Source organism: Trichogramma pretiosum, unplaced genomic scaffold (assembly GCF_000599845.2).
Source record: "Trichogramma pretiosum strain Unisexual culture from Peru unplaced genomic scaffold, Tpre_2.0 scaffold4, whole genome shotgun sequence".
Taxonomy (NCBI): Eukaryota; Metazoa; Arthropoda; class Insecta; order Hymenoptera; family Trichogrammatidae; genus Trichogramma; species Trichogramma pretiosum.
In genome coordinates, this window is record NW_019641688.1 from 1,228,207 (window position 1) to 1,251,892 (window position 23,686).

General features: G+C 41.4%; 2 protein-coding genes across 5 annotated transcripts in view; both read right to left on the reverse strand.

Annotated features, from left to right (window-relative positions):
* The window catches only part of LOC106656247 (calcitonin gene-related peptide type 1 receptor-like), a 140,629-nt gene that overhangs the window by 87,303 nt on the left and 29,640 nt on the right, over positions 1-23,686 (reverse strand). For all 4 annotated transcript variants that reach the window (XM_014377072.2, XM_023461701.1, XM_014377076.2 and 1 more), the window contains exon 2: positions 19,246-19,335. In XM_014377072.2, coding sequence (XP_014232558.1) covers positions 19,246-19,272 — 27 coding nt within the window. In that variant the 5' untranslated portion in view covers positions 19,273-19,335. The remainder of the gene's footprint in view (positions 1-19,245; positions 19,336-23,686) is intronic.
* Positions 1,534-2,981, reverse strand: LOC111694257 (zinc finger protein OZF-like). The gene is made up of 3 exons (XM_023461702.1): positions 2,901-2,981; positions 2,712-2,826; positions 1,534-2,647 (listed from the first exon to the last, which is right to left on the reverse strand). Exons 1-3 carry the CDS (start codon positions 2,933-2,935, stop codon positions 1,682-1,684), a joined length of 1,116 nt encoding a protein of 371 aa, XP_023317470.1. The 5' UTR covers positions 2,936-2,981; the 3' UTR covers positions 1,534-1,681.

A 23,686-nucleotide genomic window follows, 5' to 3' on the forward strand; every position in this document is an offset into this window, starting at 1 on the left:
GAAGTAACATGTTTTTTTGCGTAATTATTTTTCTATCCGAGTAAAAATTTTCTCTCTTATAAATATATCAAGCCACTCACGAGCATTATTTTCTTTAAATCTCACCTACAGGATTTTTCACGCCCGTTGTTGGCGTTGAGTCTCGCGTGTTTTTTCAGTATACTTTCATCACACCGCATCGCATTTAGAGCTTACACGCGCGTTACTTTTTTTTCGTAAAAAAATATAATCTTTGAAGCATCCTAGTTTCGCGCGCGTTAAAATTCGTATTTTTAAACATTTGCATTGAATTGTAAATTAAATTTGGCGAACATTGCACGTGTATGTATGCGCGAGCTTTCGCGCACAGACACATTTACGGGTACAAGATCTTGACGTTTTAGTGCTTTTATAGCTCGTAGGCACACACTCTGTATACATATTCACACACACCAAGAATATTAGGTACTTGCATATAAAGAGAGAGAGAAGGCGAAAGCAGTACAAAGTTAGGTACGTATACACGGTCCCACGCATGCAGAGGACACAGCAGCAGCAGCAGTAGCAGCAGTCGCAGCAGCAAGTTTTCATCTATCGACTTTGTGTATATAAATGCAAGCGCGCCTCGAGGGTGAATTTCTCGATGTTTGCCGCGCTCAGTATATGTGTGTGCAGCAACTTTGTCGCACACATACACACACGGGGTCACTTTTGGATAACTTTGAAGCACAGCCCTTGCACATCGTAGAGTGTATATGCACTTGCTAGGCCGCCACCGCTACTAATGTATCTCCGCACGTATATGAGCCATTCTACGAATTATCTAGGCGGAATTCGAGTTTAAAATCGCGCTTGAAATTTTTTTTCAACTCGATGCGTGTAATGGATGATGATAATTTGTTCATCGAGCTCCTAGAAACGCGTGAACAACACAAAATTTGATAGATATTTTGAACATTGATATTCTCGGAGGGTGAAAATCGCATTCTCTTTTAAAATATGACTCTTTCGATGTTTGCCATTTATGATATTAAAAAGTTATTCTTACAAAAATTTGCTAACTGTACAACCCACCCTATAGTCCTCTCATAATAACATCGAAAAACGATGAGTCGATGCACAGGGCACCAAGTTTAGAAATAATTCTGGTTTTAGAAGCTCGATTGAAAGGGTTTTATACCGTCATAATGGGTACTCGGTGAAAGGTTGAAATAAATAGATGGAATGCTTAAAAGTTGATAACACTGGAATTATTATATGAAAAAATTGGAAGACATGTATTTTTATATGAATATATAAATATTTTTATATGAATATATAAGTATTTTTATAAGACTGCAAATTTATTATATCCAAAGGTGTCTGAAAAAATGAGATTATTCACGACAAGATTTACTACGATCTTGAAATTTATTTATTTATGTGAACTTTTGAGATTACTTTGCGGCCAATCCTAGAAAGACTGGCTGTGATCATGTACAATATTGACTTGAGAATTGAGATGATGTTTTTATCCAAATTTTCTGTGACAAATGTCACACTCAAAGGGTCTGGCATGATTATGTACTGTATTGACATGACTTTTAAGGCAGTGTTTATATCCACATGTTTTGAGACAAATGTCACATTTAAAGGAATTGGTGCGAACATGTAGTGCATCGATGTGAGTTATAATAGTACCTTTGTAGCTATATGATTTGTGTCAAATTGTACATTCAAAGGGTTTGCTCCGATCATGCACTCCATGTATATGCCTGTTGAAATTACTTTTATCCCCAAATGATTTGTGACAAATCTCACATTCAAAAGGTTTACTCTGATTATGTACTGCATTCGCGTGAGTTTTGAGATAATCCTTGCGGCTATATGACTTATGACAAATATTACACTCGAAGGGTTTTCTTCGATTATGTACCGCATTTATGTGCCTTTTGAGTTTATACTGGTATCCAAATGATTTGTGACAAATATTACATTCAAAAGGTTTGCTCCGATCGTGTACTGTATTTATGTGTTTCTTGAGATCATCCTTGTAACCAAATGATTTGTTACAGACATCACACTCGAAGGGTTTACTGCGGTCATGTACTGCATTTATGTGTTTGTTGAGATCACACTTGTATCCAAATGATTTGTGACAAATTTCACATTCGAAGGGTTTGTTATGATCATGTACTGTACTAACGTGTGTATTGAGATTGCTCTTGAATGAAAATGATTTGTGACAAATTACACATTCGTAGAGTTTGATACGATCATGTACTGCACGTACGTGATATTTGAGATTACTTTGATATCTGAATGATTTATGACAAATCTCACATTCACGTGGTCCAATGTTTGTAATAGTCGCATTTATATGTGTTTTTAGATTCGTTTTTCGTTTAAACGTTTTTCGACACAAATTATACTTATGAGATAGTTTGATTTGAAATTGACAATCATTATGATAATCGAATCCTTTTTTAATCAAAATTATCATTTCCTTATCGTCCGAATATTTGGAATTAATTTGGTTTTCTGTATTCACAATGGGTTGAGAATTTGGATACTCAGTTTTGCAGATGGTTGTCGGTAGATCAGGTTTTACATATTTGCATTCAAATCCTATGAATATTTTGTTATCTAACTTTTCGTTTATCGCTGCAGCTTCATTTTTGTGTTTTCTCTATAAAGAAAATGGTAAGTTTCTATATTGATCAACAGAACATGATTCGAATAACTGAACTCACTGATAATTTATGAAATGGTGAAGTTTCCAAATTTTCGGCTTTGCAAGAGTCCACAAAATCGAAAACGTAATCGTCACCTGCATTCGACCAAGTATCACTCGGCTCTTCCTTTACCCTAACAAAAAAATCGAACACAAAAAGAAATTGCTCAAAAAATTATCTCTGCAGTACAAGAAGTAAAAATCATACCTAACTACATTACTGTTGTTTGCCATAACCTCCATGATTGTATGTACTCAGTGAATTTTGTACAATAAACACCAAGAAAATATTGTGCCTCGAGAAGCCTACACTGTTCTTCGATTTTAGGTAGAGGTAAACCGAGAAAATATTTGAGGCTAAACACTAGTAGTATCCATCACTATACCTCGACTTAATCTTTACGGCTATTATTTGTTAAATAACTCGCTCACCAAAGAATTCACTTTCACACTAACGAGTGTACACATCGGTCGTATCTGTTAGCAAGGTTATCTGGCACCTCGTGCTATGACTCTCGGGCAAAACTTTCCCCCTCTACCGCCGATTTCGTTCATGTATACACAGTTATCTAAAAAACTTGGATTTTTTTAGACACTACTTTTTCTGTTACTGATACCCCAAGCAGTATACCTGCAAACCATCGTATGCGTATATTAAAGTATCTAAAAATATTTAGACTCTTTGGAGGCCAAATGCGGCCAATTTTTCGTAGAATCGCTCATATATGCGCCGCACTATCAAACGAGGCAGATCCAAGCCCTCCAGGCCGGAAAGCACTTAAAACTGGGAATGCTCGTGTCAGCCTCGGCGCGCAATACAAACAGCGCCGCGTGCGCGAAAAGTGCAGCCAGTGGTGCACACGCGTGTAACCGAGAGATAGTTCCGTTTCTCGATCCTTTTGCTCTCTTTCTCTTGGCAGCTCTACGCTGTGTGCAGTGTGCACTGTGCAGTCTGCACTGACCGCGCTCGAGCCTCGCCAAACGAAATTTCACCGCCACGCGGGGCGCACATTACACATTGCGCTACTGTTGTATTTTTCTCATCTGTTTAGCTCGCGCGTTTCTATACTTTTATTTTTATTTTTCTTCCTTCAGCTCGCGACTCGTCGCTGCGAATTACACACACGCGTCAAACGGGATGTCCCCGAAGTGTATAATATATATACCACGTATATGGCCCGTTATAAATCAGATACCGTATAGAAAAGTTTCGCGCTGCGAGCTGCTGGATCCTATACATCGCCGCGTCGACGATATTCTCACGAGTGGCGTTTTTCACGGTTAAATCGCGCACAGTCTCGACGCCCGGAGTCTATCAACTTTTTCGATGCAGTACAGCGTTCGGTGTATAGTTTTGCCTCGTTTTTTTTGCTGCTGCTGCTGCTATGCTACAGCTCTCGATATTGCAGTTGCAGCGAATCGGGGCCAAAGCTCGCGCGCGACGACGACGAGATACACATCCTAGGAATATCACACACCACCCATCTCTATCCGAAGAATACAATGGTGCAGTGCAGATGCGTCCCCGTGGATCCATCTATACTGCGTATACCTATGCGCTGAATATTGCGACATTCTTTATGTATAAGAAACGATTTCATTGTGTATAAGGTCGGAGAGGACCTCGATCGGAAGCTGGTTCATATATTTTTTTATTAAAGAAAAGGGCACGTGCGCGCTTGTAAACGTATACGATTGTGTACTCGCTCTCTACGCGAAGATCAGAAATTGATGGTCGCTCGACCTTCGAGGCAAATCTCTCGTTCTCTCTCTCAATATACGCTTTCGTCAAATGAACTTTCGCATTATCGACACTCTCGTCACTTTTCCACATCGAACTCGAGTTACGCTCAGATCTCTCGATTTCGTCCCTTCTATATTATATTAACTGACGAATCCTAGACTATCGATAGCATCTGTTGTCGCGCGCCACTCTCGTCTCGACCAATCAAGCCCGACAAATTCAATAAGCTCGCAAGGATCGCACGAGCGAATAATTATTCGCGCAAGAATTTTTCCTCGGAGATTTCATCGTACGACAAGTTGTGCACAGGTCTATCATATACTAGGATGACTAGCGAGGCTTCGCAAAATCCATACTCCGTAATAAGGTAGTAGCACCGCAAGGGAGAAACGAAAGGAAGAAAGAAAGGAAAAAAAAAAATAAACAAGCTTACGTTGTTATATACACCGGCGCGTAAGTATTAAGTCTCGACGTGACGCGCGCTATTTGCCATTATGTAAGCTCCGAGTCGATCCAGCGCGCGTGGCTTGACCGCCTGGCACCCTCGGCAATACACAGCACATAAGTACACTGCCTGGTGGTGGTGCCTTATATGATAAATTATTGTGTACGCGCTGCATAATGTTCTTGTAATAAATATATATCTGTAGATGCGTAGAAAACGTGGCGCAGCTCGCGCGCAGCTTGTAATTCAATTAAAACTTGGTGGTTAGTGTATTATATATTATATATACAAGTGCAACTGCAGAGTCTGCAGTCTGTGCAGCAGACGCGGCTAAGACGCGGGCCGAGTATAAGACGCGCGCCGCCTTCTCTTCATTAAAGTTTCTCCTTTTGCGAATGGCCACGCGGACTACTACCCTATATACTCGACTCCGGCGAGGATATCGCTGACGCTCGCCGCAGTGGATGCTAGATATTTATTCTTAAACATTGTACATTTTGCGATTCAGCAAAGACGATCGGATGAATTGCGGACATAATATATTCTTTGCCGAGCAAGGTGAGATCGCTTTGAGTTCGGCGCCATAGCGGGGTCGTACGCAGAAATACAAAGCTATGTGCTTTGCTTTACTCGAAAGTACAATGTTTACGATACAAAGTTCGTCGAAGTATAACCGCCGCGCGCGCGCGCGAGAGTCGAGAGTCAAGTTTTGCTTATACAGAGAGAGACGCGAGCGAAGGTCTTTGATCTAATGCGATTTGATGAATCGTATAAAGCGTATCTATAGGTATATACAGCCGCATTCGGATCGAGTCGAGTTATACGCTGTACGATCAAGCCGCGCGCGAAGCTTTTACAGTGCACTCGCGTATAGACGTAGACGCGTGTACGTTTACTCGCGCGTTTGCTGCAGTAGAGGTAATAAATCACGACCGAAAACTGCGAGGGACAAATGCTCGGCACACACACACACACACACACTCACACATATACCGCAAAGATATCAGCGCTCGAGCTTGACGATTAATCGATATATCGACGCGCGGCCACATGTATATGTATACGTATTATTATATATGTTGGGATCACTTTGCCGCGCGACGATACTACGATCGATTAATCATCGGATTTAGGCGTTTGTGCTGCCACTGCTGGTGTTGTTCGTTACGCGTATACGTTGCGATGATTGAAAATTCATTGTCGATCGGTGATGAATATCCAATGGTTCAGCCAATGCACGCACACTGAACCAAAACTGCGAGCTGCCTGACTCCGAGAAGGCCAAACGCGGGCAAACTTCGCAACGTAAACGCGTATACGCGTTGGTAGTTGAACTCGATGTCGATCCTTTCGCCGTACGATATATACACTTCACGCAGCATCTTCGCGAAAGAACTCGAGTCGATGATGATGAACTTTTTTTTCACCGAAGCAATCGCAACTCGAGAGAAAAAAAAGAACATCCGCTACTTTTCCTTTACTTGCTGCGATATTTGTTGTAACAAAGTTTAGCGCTTTGCTCGCAGCCCGCGTAGTTTTAATATGATAAATCATGAAAACTCGCACAACATCGTTGCTCGTTATGGACGAGAGATTCGATTCACTTTGGGAATAAGTCGACGTTTTTCAATTAATTTACATATTGCGAGAATTTAGAATATAATCAGGACGATAATCAAACTCGGAGTAAAAATAAGAAGAAAAATCTTGACATTACCTAGTAGACATGTCCAATATTAGCAACAGCCTAAAATACGTAAACATCATTTGACTTTTATTTAAAGATTTTTCAGTTGAAATTATGTTATATGTATTAAGTATATTTTAAGTAACCTGAAAATGGTAATTCAATCGTTTCGAAAAATTTAGATCATTTTTCAATTATGTTAAATACGGTAATATTACTTTGAATCTCTGCCACTAGATGTCGAGTACCATTATTTGTAAACCTGCAAGTGTCAAAGACAATATACTTGTATATACTAGCGTGGTAACCACGGCAATATACTAGAGTAGTCGACATTTATTGAACGGTTATCGATTTTCCAGTTGTGAATAATGAAAAATTTAGAAATTATCGAATACCACTTTAAGACTTCACCACTAGATGGCAAGTACCTTTTTTCTGTAAATCTGCAAGTGGCAAAGTTAAAATAATTGTATAAAAATCAAAGCTGATTTCGGTATTTTGATTAATTTACAGTAAATTATGGACTGTAAAAGTCAAAGTTGCCTATAAAAGTTTGCACGAATTAGCGTAAAATAGACATTGTCAAAGCGTTCCGTTTTTACAATTAATCAGCGAGGCTTGTATGCGCTTAATCTTGGAAGGAAACACGCAGTGTACAACGTGTACGGCCCGCTCCAAGATTAGTGGAGGCACATTTAGCATAAGTAATCTCCAAGTTGGAATGATAAATTCATGCCGCCTGCCTGCGCGCAAGAACAAGTGGCCGCGCGCGCGAGCCTAGCCGACTCGAGCAGCAGCAGAAACAGCAGTGCAGCAACGAAGGGACCATTAAGCCTTAATACGTCGTGTAGGCACAAATCTCGGGTCTTTCACAGTCGGTTTGCCATGCCCCCCTACCCGGACACGATGTAATGTATGTGTGTGTGTGTACGTGTACGTACGAGATATATACGTATTTCTTGAAATTACCACCTGCTTCGCGTTGGCGATCGATACACGGTTTTATTATTTATGCGTCGCGCTCTACGTGTGCGATAATTAAATTTAATCGAAGGAAAAGCGATACGCGTTACTATATTTAAAATTTCCATTCGGTGCGTGGGTCGCGTATAATCGATCGAGCTCCTATATCTAAAGGATATCCGTGGTAGATATGCAATATCGATAAAACAAAGTACAGCTGCAGGTCAAAGGTGCCGAAACGCCTTTGACCAACGTACACCCTACGATAGGAAAGTTAATTTGTTCGCGGCTCGACACAATATAAGTGTCAGGAATATGGTATATCGTAGCAAGTCGACGTTTCAGCTTTTCCGTATGACACACTCACATGAAACGTCGCGTTTGCAATTGCACATCGCACATTTCCCTCGAGAGTCGGCCGCTTTACGTGTGTGTGCATACGTCGGTCGCTTATGTATATGTTACGCAAAGCGCGACGACTACGACGACTTAATCCCCGGCGGAAAATTTTGTATAAATATATACCATACGAAAAAAGAAAGAGAAAGAAACAAGGGGAAACGAAGGATGAAAAAAAAGAATCTACACGGCGGCTAATAAAGCGTTGAAACGGGGCGTGCGCGCGATTGCGACGTCGTTTCTTTTTATCGGTATAATATCGGTAGTATCGCATGCCCTGCAGGCGGTGGCGCTCCTTCTATCTTTCTTTTCTTTTTTTTTTTTTTTTTGCTTCCTCTTTCACGGGGATCGTGCGTCTGCCCGGCTGTCTGTTAAAGTCTGCCAATGGCCGCGAGATACGATAGCCCCACGATATTCGAAGATGTCCGGAAAATTATATCGATCGGCGATATACTTTGTAGTATTAGCTAGATATTCGAGATTAAGGCCTCGCGTAATAACGACGTTTATGATCCGCCGCCGCTGCGGGAAAAAATTGAATTATTTTTCGATACGATCGAGAATTACTGCGCGCCTTACGCTCCGCCACTTCATTATCCGTTACGTAAACGCACAAACGCGTAGATATAGATATATAATATAGAGCCACAGGGAGTCGGGAGTCGCTGTATATATATGTGTGTAATATAAACTAGGCCGAATCGTTCCTGCCGCGCAGCAGCAGCAACCACTTGTTAGCCGCTCTCGGCGGCATGACTAATGAGATTCGTTGTCGCGTTACATGGCGAAGATTTACTTGGCTCTGGGCAAAACTTCCCGCATCCCCCCCTCCCCTCCCTGGTATGTAACGCGAAGATAGATTGATGATTATGCCTTATTATTTATAATGCATTATTCAGGAGCGATCGCCAACTCGAGCAGCCGTTATATATACCACACGACGATGATACAGATATGTTCGCCTCGTGATCGTATTTTCATCCGCGGTAATAAACGACGACGAAACGATCTCGGATCGTAATTTTTTTTTTATTTTTATTATCATTCCTTTGTCGAGCGCTCGAAAAACGATGGCTCCGTGAGAAAGCCCCTAAATCTCGAGTCGAGTGCGTCATTATAACGCACCGCGATATTATGGTAAATATACATTGTAATTGTGAATCAACGAATTATTTGCCGCAGCATGAACATCAACGTATATTCGTCGAATATTAACTTTGCGCGAGCTTTGAACTGCTACATATCCAAACATAGAGGGAGACTCGATGCGCAAAAACAAAGCTAATAAACGTCCGCAGCAGCCCTGCGACGGTCACACGCAACGCAATTATTAAAGGAGCTTGCTCTCGTAGTCCAGGAAATAATAATTATCGCCACGAGCATAATGCGGCACACACACACACACACACACACACACACACATACATTAAATGAGGTGTACTCTGTGTACTTTCGATAATAAACACATCGATAATCAGGAAAAGCTTTCGAAATAATAAATAATCCCGATTACTCGTCGGTGCCTGCATACAAACCTACACACACTGCAGCACGTGCTTACGCATTGACGCGAGCTTTTCGTAGCAGCACATAATAACGTACGTATATATATCTGTATGCGCATGTACTCGAAACTTTATAATCGATAATCCCGAGGAGAACACATTGTATATATATCGGCGCGCTACGTCGGCTTTTATAGTGAGCAGTGGCGGCCGCGGTACATAAGCATTGATATATCTTCAACATCCAGGCGCGCATTATATACGTCCGACAACTGCGCTATAATTTTTATATTGGGAAAATAGAAATAGCTTCGCACGGGCTTTGTTATTTTACCTACCCATACAAAATACACGTCGACTAATCTCAGGTGGCTGCATAGACATGAGAAGCGCTTGAGTAGGTTCACTCCAATTATTTATGAAAATATATCCTCCGGCTCTCGTATTATACAGATTATGCAGACATTGAAGAGCGCATTTCATCGTTATATTTTGGGATGTACGCAAAGTTTGACATTTTGTGGATTATTCTCTATAGTTGATGCTTGAAAACGGACGTGGTGAGCTGCGCTCGAGTTTCGTATTATACATGTGTGGATACGAGAAAAGCTTGCAGGGGTGAGTTTTATCCGCATAACTTTTTCCTTCTATTCAATATACCCACAATGTTACGAATGAATTGATCACGCGAGCGAAATTTCTAACGAAAGGAGGTTTACAAATGCGAACAATCGAGGTATTTGGGTAAAAAAAAGTTATGTCCAAAAAATTGATTATTACTGTAAGTATATATGTAGCAATTAGAATTTATTTTGGTTAGAAAACAAGTAATATCTGCTAAAAAATGTTCAACATTCTATCGCTAGTTTTTGGCAGGGGGCTAAGGGACACTTTTCGGCCAAGCTATTAGGACCCTCGCTGCGCTCGGGCCCTAAACTACGCCGTGCCAAAAAGTGTTACTTATGCCACTAGTATCGTAAAGTACTATATCAATAAGTTTGAATTCCGGCAAAGTATTGTATTGTTTTCATGATGATAATATATTAAAAATTTTATTAGCAACAACAGAACTTCAATATCAACGTGACCGATTCATTGTAATGTTTTACGATTCGACTATAATTAGTATTAAAACATCAAAATAATCGTCAAAGATGTACTTACAATTATTAGCTACATTTACAACAATTACGAAGATAATTCATTAAAATATTAAAATATCGGAATAAGAATCGGAATGAAAACTTGGTCTTAATTTTTTTACGATAATACCACTTTGAATATCCACCACTAGATGGCGAGTACATTGATCTGTAAATCTGCAAGTGGAAAATCCAAAATAATAGTATAAGTTAAACACTCTTCTCTATTTGACTTGATTTCCTCGAGCATATATGTGATCCAATCGGCGTCTGGGAGTACACATACGCGAGATACATATATTATGTAACATCGAGCATCTCACAAGTCACGACTCGGAAGCTGTTATTAATGCACACGCAAGCCCTTCACACGAATGAATGTCTCCCCACAAATTCGAGCGCCAAAGATGATCAAATGTTTTTTCGTACAGTAAACTGAATACCGCAGAGCTCACATAAAGAAATGATCTCACCGACAGGCAGCTAGCGATTTTTCCGAAAAAAACAAATTATGATAATAAGAATAATCTGTATTTTATGTATGTATTATTAATAGCAACTGTTTTGTCACAGATTAGCGATGCAGAGCTCTAACAACGAATTCCTCGTCAATTTCCACGACGAAGACGAGGTGATGATTATTGACGAAAACGAATCCCACGTAAATTTTCACGACGAAGACGAGGTGATGATAATTGTTGACAATGCATTCGTCGAAAATTTCCAGGACGAAATGGAAGTGGACATAATCACATCGGATGACGTATTTCTCCAAAATTCCCACGATGAAGACGAAGAAATTTTAGTCAATGAAATAGTGAGTCCGAAGCATTGGTCAAGACCTTAAGAAGTTTGCGACAACTTGTTGATTGGGGATTCGAAAAAGATCGACTTGATTTCCTCGAGCATATATGTTGCTACAGTTTATTTATTCACCTCTCTTTCGCCTCTCTCGAGGCTTCCGAAGATACAAGCTTTTCTTGGGTCTATTCAACGCCCAGACTTTACAAACTCATTTGCGTGAACCGCACTTTCACTCTGTGCCACCTAGCAGCGACACGGCTCACTTGGACATACATCATGTTTTGGACATACATCATGTTACAACGGTAAGGCGTTTTCAATTAAAAATAAAACTAAAATGAGTAATTGTAAATAGAGAAGAGTGTTTAACTTATACTATTATTTTGGATTTTCCACTTGCAGATTTACAGATCAATGTACTCGCCATTTAGTGGTGGATATTCAAAGTGGTATTATCGTAAAAAAATTAAGACCAAGTTTTTAATCACTTTAATTAAGATGGTTAATTAGTTATTTTCCGGTCATTGAAAACGCGCTTAATATTTTGGCATAATTATAATAGACAAATCGCCGAAAACAAGCCGATGAACTATCTAGCAAGAAATAGAATACTGTAAAATAAAATGTTACCGAGCTTTTAATTAAAATTACACGTGGTTTAATTCTACCGATGAGCGCACGTTCGCCACCAGTCATTATACATCTTGTCATTTATATCGATGCGGAAGCTATCCACCGTGCGTAAACGAGAAAGCTATACAAAAAGAAAAAACAGTACGTCACTGAATTGCGCCGGGAGAGAGAGAGAGAGAGAGAGATAGAGAGAGAGAGAGAGAGAGCAAAAAAAAGTGAAGTATATAGAGCTTGCACACACACAAGTACACGGGCCAACGCAAGCAGCAGCATAGTGCACGTTTACATACACTCGCCGCTGAAACGTTTGCCGATCTCCCCATCGATGCACCCTCGAATTTATTTGCGAATACTCGAACGCGCCATGTGTGCGCATGTGTGTTTATATGTGTACACGTATACACGTACAACATCGTCGTCGATCTCGGGAAGCCGCTTAAACGCTCGTATATATCGAGGACATATTTTCGAGAGCGATAAATCGCCCTAAACGTCTTCGACTCGGGTTACTCGAAGACGAAACTGTATAGCAGCAGCGGCATCGGCAGAAGTACTGCACAATCGCACGCGCGCAGCGGCTTCTTTCAATTAAGTCGTTAAACACAAGAGGAAAGCTCGCGCGTATTTGCGCGCCGCCAGCCACCGTCGCTGTCGACGGGTATCTTATAACGTTTACGATCGAGCGTACATCGCGTATATAAACCGAGAGCGTCGAGGAGCCGCGCGCGGGAAATAAAATTTACTTTTTTTTTTATCCGAAAGCGGAGCAGAAAACTTCGAGGTGTACTTAAACGAAACTAATGAATTTATTTAACGCGCGCTGACATAGCCGCGTGCTGCAGCGAACTTTAGCCGCTGAGCGCGCAGTTAATGAAATGGAACGAGCTATATACGTACGCGCGACAAGATTTTTCGCGTTCAATCCTCGAGCCAGCGTTAAATTATATCGCTTGTACCGTGATCAAAATTTTACGATAACTGCGCAAAACAATAAAAGAAAAAATTGGTCGAATGGCTCCGTACTATATATATTATACGCAGCAGCTGCATTTACGAAGTGTTGCTCGCTTCGAATTTATGCGCTTACATCTCGTTGCTGGCGTACACGAGTTTTGTATATTATATAGTATACGACATGCTCTTGATTATATGTAAGAGCTACTAGCCAAATATAATGGACAAGCTGTAAGAACCCAGGGGGGCTGTTCCTTTGTTAGTATAATCGTAAATAAAGTCTTATACATATAGTTTTCAAAAAATATTTTGGCACTTGCGAATTTCGCTAAAATTTCTCGTTCGCCATCTACTGGCGAAACGTATTTTCCAATCATGTTTGCTCAATAATAACAAGTTTCATAGTTAGAGACGTTACATCAATGACAACAGAAAATAGTAATTATTATTACACATTTAAAGAAAATTTCTTAAAAATGTTTCTCAGTGCAGGAAAGTGAGCTATTCGTTAATTTGAATGCTCGAGCAGCAACCGCGGCGCTGCACGTCTTGCGGTTTGTTTGCGAGCGCGCGGGCAAAACTTGACTCTGGCGCGTGCACGTATATAGCCGAGTTCTGAGGCGAGCAAGAAGCTTGCACGCGCTTCGCTGGAATGTAATTCAACGGTGTGCTGCAGCTGCACCCATACACACACACACACACATATATATATTATAAACAAAGCTCGGCACAGAGGAGTCCGCTTTGAAACCACAGCGGCATCAAAAGCTCAGAAGCTCTGCAGCAGCAGCAGCAGCAGCAGCAGTAACAGCTCGTCTTCGTTGTCCCGTATAAACGCGCTTCGGGCTTCGCGAAAGGCATACGCCCCTATATATTGGCGGTCTGTTTCTGGTCTAGTAACGACGTCGCGCAGTTGGTCAATCCTATGAACACATTCTGCACGTGTACCCACACACACACCCACACACACACAGCCAACACTCGGTCACGGGCCATGCACCGGTACTTCGAGCTTGCAGCGCGCAACGCGCGGGCGAAAGCACACGAGACCCGTGCACGGCCGCTGCTGATGCAATTTGACAGGGATTGCTTTTTCCTCGCTCACTCCCTGTCGAGGACCTATCAATTTTTGAAAGCCCGAGAGTGCACGCGCTGACGTTTTTTTCCTTCCCTTTTATTTTTTTTATTTTTTTAAAATTGTAACGATCGGCCAAATCCCCACGATATTACATGTATCTTTATACACAGCGGATACGTGCGTGCACATAACGCGTGGATGGCTGTAAGCGCAATTTACGCAATTTGATTGGACGCACGTGCGTTCATGGATGATATTTTCAGAGAATATATATGGGTATTAGAGTATGTATATCCACGCGCGTCATCCAGGCACAATTATAAAAGCTCTCGCGCGCGTGCGAGTGGATCGTTGTTACGATGTAACGGAACTGAGTTGCGCGGAGGGGTTCGCACGTATGAAATTCGCGTCGAGAATTCGTTTATTTTTATTTAAAAATTAATTATCTATGGTATTTCATACAGGTACTGGCCGCCAGGGCCGATATATCGATTAAGATTGGGTTTATATTTAGCGATGCAGGAGGGCAAATTAATACGAGTAATTTTAGGATTAATCCATCGTGACGTTATTGTGCGTCACGGCCTGTGTATACGTGTGTGTGTATGTGTATGTATGGGTAAAGCTCGAGGGCGTATGGGTAAGGCCACCTAATGCACCCCGCACGGCGTGATGTATGAGCGAAGCTGTACTATACGTATTGTATACACCCGAATATGCAGTGGATGTTCGAGAAACGATTTCGAGTTCGGGGCGCGATGCAGCAATATTTTTAACGGGTGTGAGCGGCACAATCGAAATCGATTGACGCGCCAAATTCATGAGATTCACGCGCTTCCACGCGCGTTACGTACCTATAACTTTGAAAAGAAATCGTAATAAATATTATATTCGTATATTGGATGTAAAGTACGTTATTTGCGCGCGTATACGTGTATAATGTGAATTTGATACGAGCCAACTCGAATGTCGGGCGCGCGCGCGACGCGCATATTTCTTTGATCTGCCGCGCGTTCAAAAGAAAAAATTGTTAAAACGTAATCTACGTCACGGCAAATAACTTCTTCTTTCCAATTCGACGACAAATATCATATGCACCTAAGAAGCTCGACGTTTGCTTTTTCATAAGAAAAAAAAATGATGTACGAATGAAGTTTAAATGCGGAGATCGTAAACTGCTAGGCTTCTTCGAGCATTGATACAGTAGGATATATAGATGAGGGAGTGTATCTCGTGTGCATTAGCTAACTGTTGGCATTAGTTCTTACTTATCAAACTGCGAATTTAAGATTTCTCGAGATCAGTCGTTTCTCGCTTTCTATACTGCATCCGAAACATCTCCTACGGCTCCGCAACTTAACAACGTATTCAAAAGTTGGTCCGATCTCATATGGCTTCACGTGCATGTTCGGATAAACCAGCTTGAGATTATTTATTTAGTTCAAGTTTCTTTTACTCTTAACAATAATTCGGTGTAACAATATTATGAATAAGCATGCTGATATGAAGTGTACTATTAGAGGTACTTCAAATAAAGATTATGATTATAAAAAAAATATACAACTAGTATTTATAATTTAAGAAATGCAAATTAGATATCATATACATATTATATTAGGTACTCAAATTCTTCCCGTATTATGTAAATATCTCATTTATGATCGGTCAAATTTATTGAAAGACACTTCCAGAATTTTTCGATAGGTGTTTTCTGTGAATTTTAGCGCACTCTTTTTTTAGCTAAAAGTCAAATTTGATAAAATACGTGGTTTCGCCACACTGGAGCAATTACTTATATGTGTACTCTCTGCAACCCTCGTGGACTGTCTTCAGGTGAGTGAGAAAATTCAGTTTTTGTGAAAATTTTTTTCTCACACTTTTCGGCCTTCATGTACTGTCCTTTGGTGCTTCAATAAATCGAATCTGAGTCCAAATTTTTTTTCACACTCGTCACATGCAAAATCTTTGCGACCCTCGTGGACTCTATTTATGTGCAAAAGTAAATTCCATTTGTATCCAAACTTCTTCTCGCATTTGTCACATACAAAATCTTTCCAACCTTCGTGGATTGTCTTTAGGTGGGTGAGCAAATTACATTTTGCTCCAAATTTCTTCTCACACTTGTCACATGTGTAATCTTTACGACCTTCATGGACTGTTTTTAGATGTTTGATTAAAGAGCTTCGTTCTCCAAACTTCTTCTCGCACCTGTCGCATGAAAAATCTTTGCGACCATCGTGTATTGTCTTTTGGTGCCTCAACAAATCTGAAATACTTCCAAATTTCTTCTCGCACTTGTTGCATACGAAATCTCTTCGACCCTCGTGGATTCTCTTTTGGTGCTTCAATAACTCAGATTTACTTCCACACTTTCTCTCGCAATTGTCACATGCAAAATCCTTGCATCCTTCGTGGACTGTCTTTAAGTGGGTAAGCAAATTACATTTTACTCCAAATTTTTTCTCGCATTTGTCACAGGCGTAATCTTTGCAACCCTCGTGAACTGTATTTTGGTGGCGGAGCAAATGATATTTTTGTCCAAATTTCTGCTCGCACTTATCACATGCAAAATCTTTCCGACCTTCGTGTACTGTCCTTTGGTGCAAAACTAAAGTTGATTTTAGTCCAAATTTCTTTTTGCACTTGTCACATGCAAAATCCTTACAACCTTCGTGGACTGTCCTTTGGTGGGAGAGCAAACTCGGTTGCGCTGTATATTTTTTCTCGCATTTGTCGCATGTGTAATCTTTGCGACCCTCGTGGACTATTTTTTGGTGGGACAGCAAATGCCCTATTCGTCCAAATTTCCTATCGCACTTGTTGCATATGTGATCTTTATGACGTTTGTGTACAATCTTTTGAGGTTCGTGCTTGAATTTCTTGTATGGATAATCTTTGTGATCTTTGTGTACTGCCTCTTGGTGGATGAGCAGATTTGATTTTTGTCCAAAGTTCTTTCCGCACCTGTCGCATGTGAAATCTTTACGACCTTCGTGGACTGTCTTTTGGTGCACAAGCAAACTATGTTTATTTTCGAATCTCTTCGCGCACAATTCACATAAGTAATTTTTGAAAACTTCGTGGAATATTTTTCTGTGCTTGGATAAATGTGACTCATTTTCAAATTTCTTCTCGCACTTGTTGCATGAAAAATCTTGGCCATTTTTGTATTTTAATTTTTGGTGCGAAAACAAACCTGATTTGTTCACAAATTTCTTCTCACATTTGTCACATGCAAATTCTTTGCGACTTTTGTGTACTGATATTTGGTGTCTACTCAAATAACTGCGGAACTCAAATTTTTCTTCGCACTTGTCGCATGAGTAATCTTTTTGTTCATTATGAATAATGTCATGTTCACTTGAATTATCATTCGAACCGGCTTCCTCGGATTTCATCTCATTTTGATCCATTTTGATGTTTAAATTCAACGATGTATTTTTCTATTTAGTACCATGAAAATTGATTGAGTAAAATTTGTTTCGGTGTTATGACTTGTTTTCTTGAGAAAGACAACATTCAAACTAATTTGTTTTCACAATAAATATGATCAGTGTGTCGAGGGACAATGTCGAAATCGTTTATGGCAACAATGTTTACAATCAATCAATTTACAGATTTATCTGTTTATACATTGTCTTTACAATATTTGAACCAGTTTCAAATTATAACTAAGCGAAGATTTCTCCTAGGAAGTTTTTTGGATTTTAAGCTAAGTACTTCAAAATACTCCCTGTAACATCGGTTGAATAGATTCTTATACATATCAATAAAATATAATAAATAATTTTAATGTTCAATTACAGGGCCGATTTTTTGTCGAAAAATAAAAAAAACATTTTTTTACAAAAAATGAAAAAAAAGCAGGGAAAAAATCTCAAATTATGTCGAGCATGCTCGAGGCATAAAATGGAAAGAGCCGCGCGCGTGAATGTAGCTTGTTGTGAAATCCTAGATAAGGCAAATCGGAGAATTAACAAATGGCCGAGGATTTCCCCTTTTTTTCTTTCCTTTACTTTGTGCTTCGCCAGAAATACGATACTGCTGATTCGATTTCTCGAAATGATCATAACGAGACTAGAGGGAGGAATAAGGTACAACATAAACATATACACTACTCGGATTCCTTCTCTTTATATATATTTTTTTTCCAGAGGAAGACTGAAACGAGGGGTTAAGCATATAGACCGAGTGGAATTGGAATGTGAGAGAAAATAGACGACGGACCTTTATGGAAGCTTTTTTTTTCGTTCGTCTGTACGCCTCTTTTATTTTCGTCGAAAATAATGTAGTATTAATGGATCTATTTCGATGTTGCGAGATAAAATCACGCGCCGAAGTCAGAGACGTGGACGAAACGCGCGAAAAATAGACGGCTTGAAAATTAGTCGATGAAAATTTGATGGGGTGAAAAAAGGAAACACAGATGCCTCGACGAACGCGGAGAACAAAAGTCTCCGTGTAATTTTCTCGCAGATTACTATCGACCGAATTACGATCGAAAAGTTGCACGCGCGAGCGGCGTACGTGGCATTTAATTTTCAATGCTAACGGCAGAAGCAGCAGCAGACGGCTATGCCGAAAATGTTGATCCGTATAAAAGTCAAGAGAGAGAGAGAGACTATGGCGCCCCGTTCAAAAATTTCAGGAAGCCCGTAGAGCTATCCTCGGCTTTATAATGCACAAAACTTGCTGTCTCTCTCGCGCGCGTGTCAGCTGTCATTAAGATGTAATAGCCCGAAATAAAAGCCCCGCGCGTAATCGTAACAAAGTGAAATTAGTGCAACGCGTGATAATTATACCCGCGTGCGCTTCCTCGGCGGCGGCGGTGGTGCCTCTGCAGCGCACATATATACGTTTGGTTTATATATATCACGCGCGCGTGCGTGTATGCGCGGCGATGATTGTGTGTGCGTGTGCGGGGCGTGAAACTGCGCGTAGCATCTCGAAAGCGTCGCGAGCTCGGCGGCTATGTATATGAGGAATTTTTGCATAATTACTTTGCGCCGGGGCGCGGTAATGGCTGCGCCTCGCGCCAAGTAGAAAAGTTAAAAGTACTTTTTCGCCCCGAATAAAGGAATAGTTATAAAGCACTGCTGAGGTCATTCATGCAAGGAGCTATATTGCTAGTTTGACGTATTAATCATAGCGTGTACTCTAAAAAAAACACAGTCGAATTACGTATGCACGACTTACTTCCGAGATGAGCTCCGTATCGTCCATCGTTGCTAGCCGATCTCTCTTTCTTCGAAGCTGGTTATACTATTTTTGGCACTGGCAATCCTCCTGAAAGCAAATATTTTTCTTATACTTCTATTTTCGCTACCGAATTCCATGCATAATAATAAAGTTGAATCTGAAACGAGCGTGCACGAGCACTTATTGAATTGTAATTCGATATATAGTACCATAGTATCGCGAGCTCAAATGTACGTGCACGCCAAAGAGAATAAATTACAATACAATTGGTCGTTTCGCCCGCCCGCTCGTGTATATACTTTATCAATCGGTCGGATATGTATATAAGCTCGGACGCGCGCGCGTGTACTCGTATTCGGTAAAGGTATCGATTTCCTCCACGGCGCGGCGAATCGACACTGCCACGCGCGTAGTGCAGAGAGAGAGAGAGACTACTCGAGTACACTTTATTACAATACATATGCAAAGCTACTGCTGCTGCTGCTGCTGCTCGCGAGTCGAGTAAAAAGGCATGTCTCGGAATCAAAGCAAAACTCCCACGAGAGCTTTATAACTCAACACACCGCGCGCCCCCGGTACGCTATATATATATATGTACCGATAAGTTCAATGTAGCTCTTTTATTTTTGGCAGCTGCTTTTCATTCGTTTCGCTCTCCTGCGAGACTAGGTGTCGAAAATCGATTTTCCTCGTTCGCTCAGGGCCGTGCGCGCTTGTGAGCTACTATTAAAATTGCCGCACAGTAGCAGCAGCAGCAGTAGCAGCACGAGCTGCTTCGCTTCGGCGTCTCGCTCTCCTTTCTCTGATTGTTTTCGCTAACGACGTTATATCAAATGCCTTCGCTTCTTTTGCCGCTCACCCTTCGTCGTCGTAGTCGTCACCCCCCTCGAGAATGAGCGAGCGAGCTCAATCTGCCTCTCTCGCTCTCTTTCTCTGCTTCTGTCTATATAGATTTCTTTCGCTCGAGCAGATCGGAGAAAAGTTAGCTCGTCTGACTAGACGTCGACCTTATCTACTGCGGCGCTCGACGAGTCTCTCTCGCTTCTCTCTCTCTCTTCCGCCAGTTATAAAGCCGAGAGAAAGACAAGGCTATATACGTGGCGCGCATATTAGTAGTCTGCGCGCTGCGGACTGGGCGCGATTCGTCCTTTTTGTAATGAAGTTCTGCTACTGGGGCATGTATAAGGAGGTCTGCGTTAGGAGCGCAGACAACAATTATGAAATCGCTATTAAAATTTCTCTCGCCGGCCGTTTGTAACGAGAAATTATGAAGGGCGGCCCGTTCCCCGAGTCCTTGCGAGAATTTTAGGCACGCGGTAATGAGCAGCGTTGTTGTCCTGGCAGAAATATGGTACTTTAAGCATTCTCTCATATTCCGCCCAGCTTGGGTAAAGAAATTGAGGCGGAGGAGAGAGAGGAGGGAAAAAGTTGGTCCGAAGATTCACGAGTAAACCGTGTGCAGTAAGCGCACGGGGCAATTTAAGAGATCACGAGCTGTAGCGGCGATGGTGGTGGTCGTGGTGCACTTTTATGTCTGCCGTCCTTTTCTCATACTCGCTTCTTTTTTGTTTATTTCTTGGTAAAGCAAATATCTTATTTTGCGGCCTGCAAGCGCAGTAGAGAAAGAAAAAGATTAGTGGAAAACCACGCGAAAAGTATATTTCATTTTGCTTCCGCACGAGGCGGCAACGTCACGGTGTACACACATTCACGTGCTTCCACTCCCCCTCTCTTTCTTTCCAGCAACTTTTTTTCCATTTTTATGCTCGTGGCGCGCATACACACGATATAAGCCGGTGCGAGTCACGTATATTTATGGTCTCGGCTGTACTACGAGCCGGGGCTAAAAAATCGCAATGACGTTATTAAGTTTTACAAACAAATTGTCCAGCCACTCGAGAGCTGTACACGCAAAAAAGAAAGCACTCGTACACAAACACACTCGAGAGAGAAAGTACGAGATCTCGTGCTTCGATAATAATTGTAGGAGTTAAAGTAAAGACGATAAAAAAAAACTGTACTCAAATCCCAGCGAACGGGCAAAAGAGGCCGGAAGCGTTAAACAATGTCTACGATTTCATAATTAAGCCGGCCACTGCCTTATTTGCACGCTAATCCACTGGGGCACGCGCGTCGCGTGTCAATTATATTACATATATACCAAGCGCTCGAGAAATTAAAGCTCGACTACTCGAAACAAAATGTATACCTTACAGCCGCGCGCCGCTGTTCGGTAAGTGTAGCAGCGGCAAAACTGACAATAGAATTTGAAAGCTCGCGCAAGCTCTTGGAGGTGGCACGCGGCATTTATTAAACGAGTCACAGTGTAACAATAATAATAATAACGACGGCGCAACAATGGCTCAGCACGTTTTCGCGCGTAGTCATAATAATGCACACACACAAAGGGGTCTGGGAAGGACTAGTTGCGCGCCGAGACTCGCGCCTTATAATATATATAAACTCTCGCCTGCGTGTAGCAACCATCGCGCGCATAACTCGATGATTTGTGCGCGTTATTGTGTATATAATACAGCGCGTTGGAGGCGGAGGAGGAGGAGGAGGAGGAGGAGGAGCAGGCAAAAGTTCTCCCATATAGCGAGCTATATATACTGCGCAACGGCTATACCATATATATAATACAGAGAGAGAAGCGAACGCGAGGAAAGTTTTTCCTTCCGGAAGCTCGAGCAACAGTCCGTATTATACACTTTAGGAGACTCCGCACGATGCCCGAGCTTTAAGTGGATTAATAAAACTATTAGGTCCGACGCGGGGCAAGAAAAAAAATAACACCTCTCCCCACGCTTGAACCGTGGCAAAGTTTTTTGGTCGCGCGCGCGTCGTGGATGCACGTGCAGCGAATAATGAAAAAAATTGCATCATACGCGCGACTCGCGATGATCGCTCGTTGGAACTGCAAACCGTCACCGAGGGAAGAGGAGGTAAAATTAAATTTTATCGTATAGATGCATTTATAACTGGGCGCAAATACCAAAGAGAAATCTTTGCGATTCGATGTAATTGTCAAAGTCACGAGTGCACGCGCGTATGGTATGCTAAATATTGTTTTTCCCGGTCAAACGAATTGCGATCGCGAACGAATTCGATGCTATATAGTCGATTGCACGCGCTCCGTGCCCGATCGTATCGAGTTTCTTCGCAACGCGTGCACCAATGAACTTTTTGAATAGCTACAGAGCGAAATTGAATTTTTCCCTTTTTTCGTTTTGTTTGTTCGTATGTTTTTTAAACAATGTCGAAGTTTCGGCAATCATAGTATCTGGTAGACGTATCATCACGATCCATTTGATTTTCACAAACCCGTCGATTAGTTTCGAAGTTTCTCACTATACGTGCGCTTTTTTTTATCGTTTCGCTAACGCCTCGTACACCAATCGACGAAGGTGATCTTGAGAGCGAAGAGAGAAAAATTTCGCCAATATATTATATGTCTCGCCGTTTTAACGCTCTCGAGGAAAGACAATCATCCGTATGTACGGGGGTGTATATAAAGGCACTACGTGTACTCATCGAGGCGGTTATAACCCGCGACTCGAGTCACGTCCCTTTATCGATTTAACGAAGAAAAGTATATGAAAACGGAGCAGCCGGTAAAAGTAGACTCTCAGATGTATTACACACGATACCATAGGACTATTTATATGAACGAATTCGTGAAATTTTATATCGAGCCCGATCGATTAATTATTTGCAAAGTTTTACGATGATTTTGCACACGTGGCCCATGAACATCGTACAAATATATGATGGACATTAAGCTCAGTCTCGCGCGCGATCGGCATTTAAGATCGCTCGAAAAACGCATTAGAAAAAAAAGTTTGGAAGGAATTGGAACGAAATCAAGAACGGCCGAACACGAGAACTCTCGGAGAGAGATTGATAATATCTGGAAATCGATGACTTTTCCTTGGGCCGAATAGTTTCCATATAGGATGTAAAGCTCGTTTATTGGCGGCAAGAAAATCAATCCATCTTTATGTATAAGAGCTCTGATCGCCTATACCTTGAACGTATATACTTTATATATATGCGTGCACATTTATACCGATACAATCGGTACACTCGAGCGATCCTTTGCATGAGGCATATATAAAGCGCAGCAGCAGTAGCAGCGAGAGGAGCATTCGGTTTTAGCATGATTTACGTTTACGGTCTGGGTATATATAACGTACATGTGCGCGTGTGTATCGCAAATATAAACTCGAGCGGCGCACGGCAGAGGATCGCTTGTGTGCGGAGGCAACTTTCCGACTCTATATTATCCTGCACTATATTCTATATAAACGATGGTCAATCGATATAAGATTCGTGTTTTGTATACGTACTAGGTGAATACAGTTGCGCTACGATATTCTGCTCGCAGATTTGTATTATTGTACTTCTTACAGTACACGCTTGACGACATAATTACATA